This window comes from Tasmannia lanceolata, unplaced genomic scaffold (genome assembly GCF_043159265.1).
Source record: "Tasmannia lanceolata isolate RefF3 unplaced genomic scaffold, GAP_Taslan_0.1 ptg000016l, whole genome shotgun sequence".
Taxonomy (NCBI): Eukaryota; Viridiplantae; Streptophyta; class Magnoliopsida; order Canellales; family Winteraceae; genus Tasmannia; species Tasmannia lanceolata.
In genome coordinates this window covers 12,427,606-12,436,477 of record NW_027518693.1, presented here as the reverse complement: position 1 = coordinate 12,436,477, position 8,872 = coordinate 12,427,606, and the positions used below count along the sequence as shown (strand labels likewise).

Sequence of the window (8,872 nt, the reverse complement as noted above, 5' to 3'; positions counted from 1 at the left end):
TTTGTCACAGAATCTCATGCTTATACGCCCATAAGAGAATGATAAACTGAGGGGCGCCCTTCTGAAAAATGTAGTGGAAGGGCACCCCCATTGGCCGAATGTTACCATTTGTGCATTTTTCTTTTGACTTGGAGCCATAATAAATGCACAATGCTGACATTCAGCCTTTCACCCTATTTTTCGAAAAGGGCCCCTCAGTTTAGCATTGCCGTCATAAGGCCTTTCATCATTTAATTTTTCATATTTTAGTTCGATAAAAGGGGGAAAACAAAAGGACATGTATTTTATTCATCTCTCAATTGAAATACATGGTTTATGAAAGAGACCAAGAAGAGAATTTTAGGAAGACCCTCCCGGAATTTCATTTTTTAGGAAGGACGCGAAGAGCATTAGGGCTCTCTCTGGTTGGTCGCCTGGAACCATGTGCCCTGCTCCTCTCACTGTAGCAAATGTCAAGCCTTTATACCCAACTGCATATCCCCCAACCTGCCATCATAAGCTCTAACTGTTAATATCCTTAATTAAATGGAAATCATATCTTTACTCGGGACTTGCGAGGCAATTTCGCGGAGAGTTGTAAATTGGGATTTTATAATTGCACTCTAATTTTAGGAAAATGATTTCAGCACAACTATGTTTTGATACATGACGTTCATGTATCTTGTCTCTTAGCATTTAACTGTCATGTATGTGCTTTTTGGGGACCGTAAAAACCCTTTTACAGCTCTTTAAATGTAAAAGACAAGAAACATGAGCTTCTTGTATCAAAACATGTTTGTGGTGAAATCATTTCCCTAATTATATAGCTAGTCTTTTTAAATGCGTGATGGTAGTAGTTACGAGTAAAGATGCAAATTGGGCTGGGTTTTTGGTTTTACCCGACCCGAAAATACCCTGAGTCGGGTTGAGAAATCATAGGTATTGGATTGGATCGGTTTTCAGTTTGAAAAACCTTACCCAATCTTGGGCCTGGTCAGGTTGGGTCTAAAGAAAAGAAAACCGAAACCTGAAACCCAACTCAACTTTTATAGGTGTACATTAAATTTCTGAAATACATCTCAAAGAACAATGTGACAAATTTGTTTTGGTTATACATATATAATTGTTTTCATTGAGGTGATTGAGTTTGTAATGTGAAACATGACCTTAGAAAAATCGGGACCCATCTAGGCTAGTAACATTAAAACTTTCATGGCCATCAAATTGTATTTTACATCATTGATTCTTTGTTTGTTGGATTTCGGTCAGTCCTTTGTTCTAACTTAATATTAGTTTGTGTAACAAACCAGTATATTGTTTCCCATGTGTACATGGAATAATCAGCTGGAATTTATTCAAATCAGACACTCCTAACCATTGGATAATTAATCAATTGTCCCCAGTAAAACAAAATTTGAGCAGGAACCCATAGCCTCAATCGTAAACAATAAATATAGTTATTATAGCCATCATTTGCAAATGTTTCTAATTATTCTCTTCTTTCATTAACCTCATTTGCAAATAATGGTTAATAACCTCATTTGCAATTGTGAAGAATTAATTAACCTCATTTGTAAAAAAATGGTTAATAACCTCCTACATAAATAATTTTTAGAGGTATCTAAAGATACCCTAATCTAATAATGCCATATTGATTTCGTACTAATCTAGCGGAGAGTGAGTTAGCAACACATGTAGACTAATAACCTTTTGTCTTGTGTGTGTATATCTGTACCAAGAATTTAGACCTTTTGGCAATGGATTCAGTCCGTCACCAATTAGGATATTTCTTGTAGTCTCTACAAATGTATTACCTCATTGTTCAAGTACCATGGACGCCAAGAAGTATTCAAGGAAAATCTGAGCTTGTTTATAGAATATCTAGTGGCTGTAACTGGAACTCGCCCGTCCATGTCGCCACTGCAAGAGTGATTATCTTGTTAAGATATCAACTTTTCGGCTTGCATAAGAAGAGAAAACATACTTCCAACCGCGTTTTCAGCGTTTCTGCCCCTTCAATTAATTTTTTTCTAAGATTGGCTTTATTTTTAACAAAAGGGGGTTGAAATGAAGTCATTTTCATGAAAATTCAAATTAATAAATAGAGTGGATATAAACTAGGAGTTACACTTGCCTGTACATCCACACGCTTAGGCCGCTCGCAATGAGTTTTTTTATGGTATGCAATACGCTCAACGGGCTGTCGTTCCAAGTAGGTATGACGTCGCTGCATATATTTAATAACAGAATTAGAAGAGAGAGAGAGAGATGTTATCTTCTTTGTGTACCAAAGTTTCTTTTGTTAGCCCCCCCCCCCGCCCGCGCCCCCCCCCCCCCCCCCCGTTTTCGTGATAACGCGCGGTTCACTGCTTGAGGATAAATTCACCCCCTTTAACGTTTTCCTTCACATTTAAAAATTAACGAATAGCGTTGGGCGAAGGAGGGATACCATTTCCCTTTAAAAAAGGGTTTTGCTATTAAAGAGCATTTAAATGCTATTGGAAACATCACTTTACACATGTTTTGATAATAAAAAAAATCTCGAAACATATATGAAAGTCTTCAAATGCTATTGGAAACATCATTTTACACAAGTTCCGATTAAAAAACAGTCACGAAACATATGCAAAAGTCTCCAAGATGATGTTTCCAAGAACATTTAAATGCTCTCCTTAAACCTTAAAAAAAGAAAAACTCATGTCCAGCAAAATATCATCAGTGGAACTTCTCCCGATTATGCAAGAGGTGCCTCTATTAATCATCAGATAATTGATTCTCTATTTAGAGACAATCAAGCAAACTAAGAAGACAATCCAAAAACCTCTCTGTTTAATGTAGAATAGCACAAAGTAGGCAAGTAAAAGGGTCAACACTTCAATCACTCATAACTTGTGACCGTTTGATCGGAGCTTATAATTATTGGTTATTATTCAAATATTTTTATTTTTATTTATTCAAAGAGACACTTCTTTTTTGGGAATGATATTTCCATTCGAAAGACACTTTTGTTAGGAAAGAGTATCTCGTTTATTCAGAACACTTGTTGTGAGCAAGGTTTTAAATTTTGGTTTCGGGACGGAAACTGCAAATTTTGGCCGAAATCCACGAAATCAAATAAAATAATATTTTATTCCATAGAAAATTTCGGCATTTTTGGCCAAAATTTTGAATTTTTTGGGAAAATCCACAAAATCAAATAAAATAATATTTTATTCCATAGAAAATTTCAGGAAAGTATTATTTAACAGGAAAAAACTCTATTTTCTGGGTGAAATCCCTTACCTTAAATTTGGGCCAAAATTTCGGGGAAAATGAAATTTCAGTTGAAATTTTATAACGTTTCGGGTATACCCGATTTCAGTTTCGTTCTCGACCAAAACCTGAAATTTCGGATTTCGGTATAAATTTAAAACCTTGGTTGTGAGAGGTGCCTTCATATTCTTTTATTTTGTATAAAAGGAGTTTTTATATGGTGTAAGGCCTTACAACTATACCTATAGGTCCCGAAAATCCCATAACACCTCTCTATTGACATTCCTAAGAAACGTCCGATGCAAGGTATCGGGCCTGGGCTCCCAAGATTTAAGCCATCAAAGTTCAACTTCAAGTTCCCAGGAGAAGGAGAAGGTGCATCCCACCTGGAGTGAGGACCCTCCTTGAAGCATTTGCTCAGCCTAATCTCCTCCCCAAGACCCGTGGAAAGAGGTCACCGATATTCCACTGAAAGTAGAAAGGTTCAATGGCCACTGAACAACAGAGAAAATTTGGGGTTGGCATTGCTGCACATTGATCTTTCTGATAAGAAATTCAGAAAGATATGAAAGTATAAAACTGTGAGAAGACCAAAGTTCCGATTTTCTATTAGAGGTTGGCGCATCTCATGTTTTGTGGGTTCTAAGTTTTCTACACTTTGATGGTCTTTTATACTTGACAACCACAGAAAATTTGCATATAAAATACTCTTTCCAAGCCATTGATTGTTTACATGCCCCAACTTGTGGTTGAGATCTCTTGACATGTGACCTGCACCCATTGGGTTGCTTAGTGATAGTCCATCAGATCTAAGGTCCCATCCCTAAACAAACGTGCTATGTGTATGACTATTCTTGTTAATCAACATGTTACTTACCTCCACCGTACAAATGCCTTATTGTAGTAAGCCTTACACTATATAATCTTTTGCAGATAGTGTCGTTACCCTCCGGTGTTTATATCGACACTCCTCTTCTTTCTTCCTTCTCTAAGTAGGTGCGTACAGGTTACTATTGAACTTGGGGTACAAACCTTGATGATAGCATAGACATTGAATCGTTGGGACTTTATTACCTATTTCCTGGTAGCCCTGCATAAAGGTCACTGAGAGAAAGCCTTAATTGGCTTGCCTCGGCTATCTTCCCCTTCACTTAAGGTGTTCTTGAGGTTGAATCTTCACTTTTTTATTTTACAAATTTCACTAGGCAAGGATTGAGATCCAACAATTTTTTGGCTCTATCATAATGGACTCTAAAAGAAAAGTTTTATAAGTGCTTAATCAAAGAACCCTTTATCTCAGTTACAATAAGGAATTCCAGGTAGCTTATGGGATGTAATGATACGTACCTGCAAGGAGACCATGGGTATTTTAGCATCGTAACATTTGCATGAAGTGCCTTTTGCACCTCGGCAAGATTCAGATAAGAGTAGACGTAGTAATCGGAACAAGGATCATTATAATCTATCTGGTTTGAGCAAATTAATGAAGAATTAAGATTAAATCTCTAAACAATTAATTACTTTGCATATATACAGAGCATTGCTAGAACAAGCTTACCGAACCAGTTGATTGATTAGTTAGGTTTGTGATATGACAAAGCGGAGCATAGATGTTGTAGATATCGATGTATCCAAGTTCATCCCAAGCCTTGTTTTCTTTCTCGATGCAAACAGTGGTTTCGTTTGAAAAGTCACATTCTTCATGAATCACGGAATTGGTTTCATCTGAATTCAAGGCATGAGTCCAGAAATAATCGTACATCCCTAGCACATTTGTTTCTGCGTCAATCCATGCATTACCAATCTGGAAAACATCCTCCATTAAAATCAATAGAATTTGAGAAAATTAAAAGATTTGCGGATTAATGATGAGAAAGCACTAGTAGGGACCCAACATATATTGTATTGGCCATAAATTTCAGTTATTCTTAGGCTCCATTTCTTTCAACGTAAAATGGATGTGAAACAAATTTTATGCTTCATTATTTAGGCTCCGTTTCTTTCGATGTAAAATGGATGTCAAACAAATTTTATGTTCATTTTAAGTGTAAAAATGGGTGGAAATTTTGTTTTATGCCCATAAAATCATCATCATCAACACCAACATCAATAAGTATAATCATGAATTCATATCGACTTACAGCAATGCCTTTGAGGTTGATGACTGTCTGGTTAGTAACATTGTTGTTGAGGAGGATGGTGTAGGCTAGCTGGGGCACGTAATGGCCGGCATAGCTCTCTCCGGTTATAAAGAAATCGCGGTTCTTGTATTGAGGGAATCTCTCCAACCAGTTTACGAGAAATGTATAGGCATCGTCAGCGCTTCTCTTATCTCCACTTAACTTGTAATCAGCAGTCGTGTTCGAATATGAGAACCCAACTCCAGCCGGCGACTCCAGGAAGATCACGTTCGATGCTGCCATGGACGAAATAATAGTTACAACGCTGAATTCTTTCCTTTCTCAATAGACTGAGCTCTTTGTCATGGATTAAGTAGTAATTGATTGCAAAGTTGGGTCAATTCACTCACCATTATTCCAGGAGTAATCATTCCGATAAAGCGTCTTGCCGTCACCTGCGACTCTGAAGGGTCCTAGTTCCTCCATTGCTCCATATCCTAAGGAGGAGCATCCAGGTCCTACACACCCCAATATCATCCTTTCAATCCCAAGAATTACATTGACATGTTGATGAAGATGAAGGTGAAAATTATAAATTTTTTTTTTTTTGAAATGGATGATGATTATAATGTTATCATCTTCATATACATTGATTTTTCAAAACAATAGTGATTAGGGTTACAAATGGATCAACCGGGTGATCTAAGCTATGTTGGGTCTGCTCAAGACTCGGATGGATTTAAAAACTGACCTAAGCAGATCTGAGCCAGCCCAACGGAAGCTACTGGCCTTTTTGGATGACCCAGAAGATATATGGATACCCTTAATTTGCAAATAAGATTAGGGAAATGATTATTCCCTTACCCTTTGAGGCTTTGATCCAATAATTATGTCACTAAACCATTTCGATTTCACTTTTGTAATTAGTTATTAATGATTGTTACAATTCTCAAAATGGTCTATGAAAGATCCCACATCGGAAAGGGAGGAAAAGTTACTGGGCTATATATGTGGATTTCTCCTCTCCCTATGTAGACGCATTTTAAGCATCTCCAAGGGGCGGGCCCCGCGGAGTAGGTCGGGCACGGTTAATGCTGCTGGAAAACAAAACCAATGAGGGTAGATGACCCAGAACTGGACAATATCTACACAGTGGATCCGGGGCATGACATAATGGTATTTGAGCGGGACCTCTCATCCAGTATGGTGTGCCAGCGAGGACACTGGGGGCCCTAAGGGGGGTGGATTGAAAGATCCCACATCGGAAAGGGAAGAAAAGTTACTAGGCTATATATGTGGATTTCCCCTCTCCCTCTGTAGACACTTTTTCAGCATCTCCAAGGGGCGGGCTCCACGGAGTGGGTCGGGCACTATCGCTGGAAAACAAAACCAGGGAGGTTAGATGACCCAGAACCAAACAATATCTACACAGTGGGGTCGGGGTGTGACATAATGATATCAGCCGTACCTCCTCTAGTACAATGTGCTAGCGAGGACGCTGGGCCCTTTAAGGGGGGTGGATTGAAAGATCCCACATCGGAAAGGGAGGAAAGTTACTGGACTATATATGTGGATTTCCCCTCTCCCTATGTATACGCGTTTTCAGCATCTCCAAGGGGCGATCTCCACGGAGTGGGTCGGGCACGGTTAGTGCTGCTGGAAAACAAAACCGGGGAGGGTAGATGACCCAGAACCGGACAATATCTACACAGTGGGGATCGGGGCGTGACAGTCTCAACAACCAATTTTAAAAGTTTGAAGTAAAGAAAAGAGTGCCATAATTGAAAAAATGGTGTGGGAATATCATTTCCAGTTAGAGCATTTTAATCTTATTTGCAAATGGTACAATAATGCCTCTTTGGAAGCCATTAACTATTTGATTTCCAAATCTAGTGTAATTGTCATTTGCAAATAATCATAATTAATTTTAAAATCACTTTCATATAAGATTATAGGAAAAAGCCATTTGCTTTTGCCATTCAAAAAAATGATTACAGGAAAAAAATACAATTACCGAAAACTCTCAAGCAGAATGGGAAGCTTGCTTCCCCAAACTCGGTTCGGAAGCTGAGTTCTTCTCGCTTCCCAAATTTAGGGGGACACGATTCCCACACCTTTCCTCTTAATTAAGAGTATGCATCCTATTTAGATGACTATTTCTTTGTAAATGAATGTTTTTTTCCTTTTGATAATGTAAGAAGTGTATTTTAAAAAAATGCATTTACAACTTGAAAACTGATCTTAAGTTTCAAATGAAATTTATATGGATCTATTTCTTAACATTAAATATACATGAATAAAATATGAAAATGTAAATTCCTAAAACATGAAAAAGGACAACTCATTGAGCTTAAATGTCTAGCCCAAGCCCACCCTATATATATACCAGGTTCACCTTGTTATCGTGGCCAAGGTTTTAAATTTCGACCGAAATCCAAAATTTCAGGTTTCAGTCAATAACGAAATCGAAATTGGGGAAAGTCGAAACGTTACATTATTTCGACCGAAATTTTGAAATTTCTGTCCAAATTTCCCTGAAATTTCGGTCCAAAATTTAAGGGATTTCACCTAAAAATCTGGATTTTTTTTATATTATCCCGAAATTTGAGCTGATATTACCGAAATTTTAGAAATTTGGATCGAAATAATTTAGGAGAAAAAAATAGACGTTTAACACATTTCGTCAAATTTCACCCGAAATTTTGAAATTTCAGTTTCAGTGAGCACCGAAACGCATTCCGAAACCGAAACTTAAAACCTTAATTGTGATGGTGATGGTCATAGTGGCGGTAGTGATGGTGGCGGTGGTTTATTACCTCCATTGAGCCATAACACTAAGGGTTTCGTGGAAGAGTCTTGAGGGGACTCAACGAAATAATAGAAGAGAGCTCTTCCATTTATAGGATCCACAGTCACATATCCAGCATACTGATCGAAGTCTGCTCCCTCGGCCGGTTGCCCCGGCAACGCACCTATCTTGTCGGCTTGCATCAAACCGTCTTGAGGACCGACATACACAGGTGAAAAGTCCTTGACGGAATCCAAGCCGTCGAATGGATCTACATTGTGTGTTTTTGAGGATCGTATTGATTTGATTAACCTATCTAGATATTTGATCTGATTGGCGCCCTTGGCGGTGGCAAAAGCAAAGAGGTAGCAAGAGAAAAGAACACAAGTGAAGCAAGTAATCTTCATCTTTCCCTTGCTGCTGAGGAATATCGTAGAGGGATGAAGCTCTTAAATAGGGAAAGGTAAGCATTTGCAAGACGAGCATTACAATAAGTTGGGTTTGTTTTGGGGGATTCCTCTTCCAAACAATAAAACAGCATGTATTGACAATGCCGTGTTGTTGAAATGAACGAGGACGGTGCTTTTGTTTCCTTGCAGAGAGAGTGAGAGAATGGGAGATTTGGATAGACATGGACGGCAGAAGTTTGATGTCTGAAGTAATATATATTATGGAGAGGTTTGGAATTTAATTGGAATGTAGGTGTAATTTGTGCGTAAATTTTCAATATAGA

General features: G+C 38.1%; 1 protein-coding gene across 1 annotated transcript; it reads right to left on the bottom strand.

Moving 5' to 3' along the window:
* Positions 1 to 339: 339 nt before the first annotated feature.
* On the bottom strand, positions 340 to 8,546 carry LOC143847899 (serine carboxypeptidase 1-like). Its single transcript, XM_077356686.1, has 8 exons — positions 8,168 to 8,546; positions 5,762 to 5,869; positions 5,373 to 5,647; positions 4,790 to 5,035; positions 4,579 to 4,697; positions 2,114 to 2,206; positions 1,794 to 1,899; positions 340 to 486 (listed from the first exon to the last, which is right to left on the bottom strand). The coding sequence occupies exons 1-8, from the start codon at positions 8,544 to 8,546 to the stop codon at positions 340 to 342; spliced, it is 1,473 nt and encodes a 490-aa protein (XP_077212801.1).
* Positions 8,547 to 8,872: the final 326 nt, after the last annotated feature.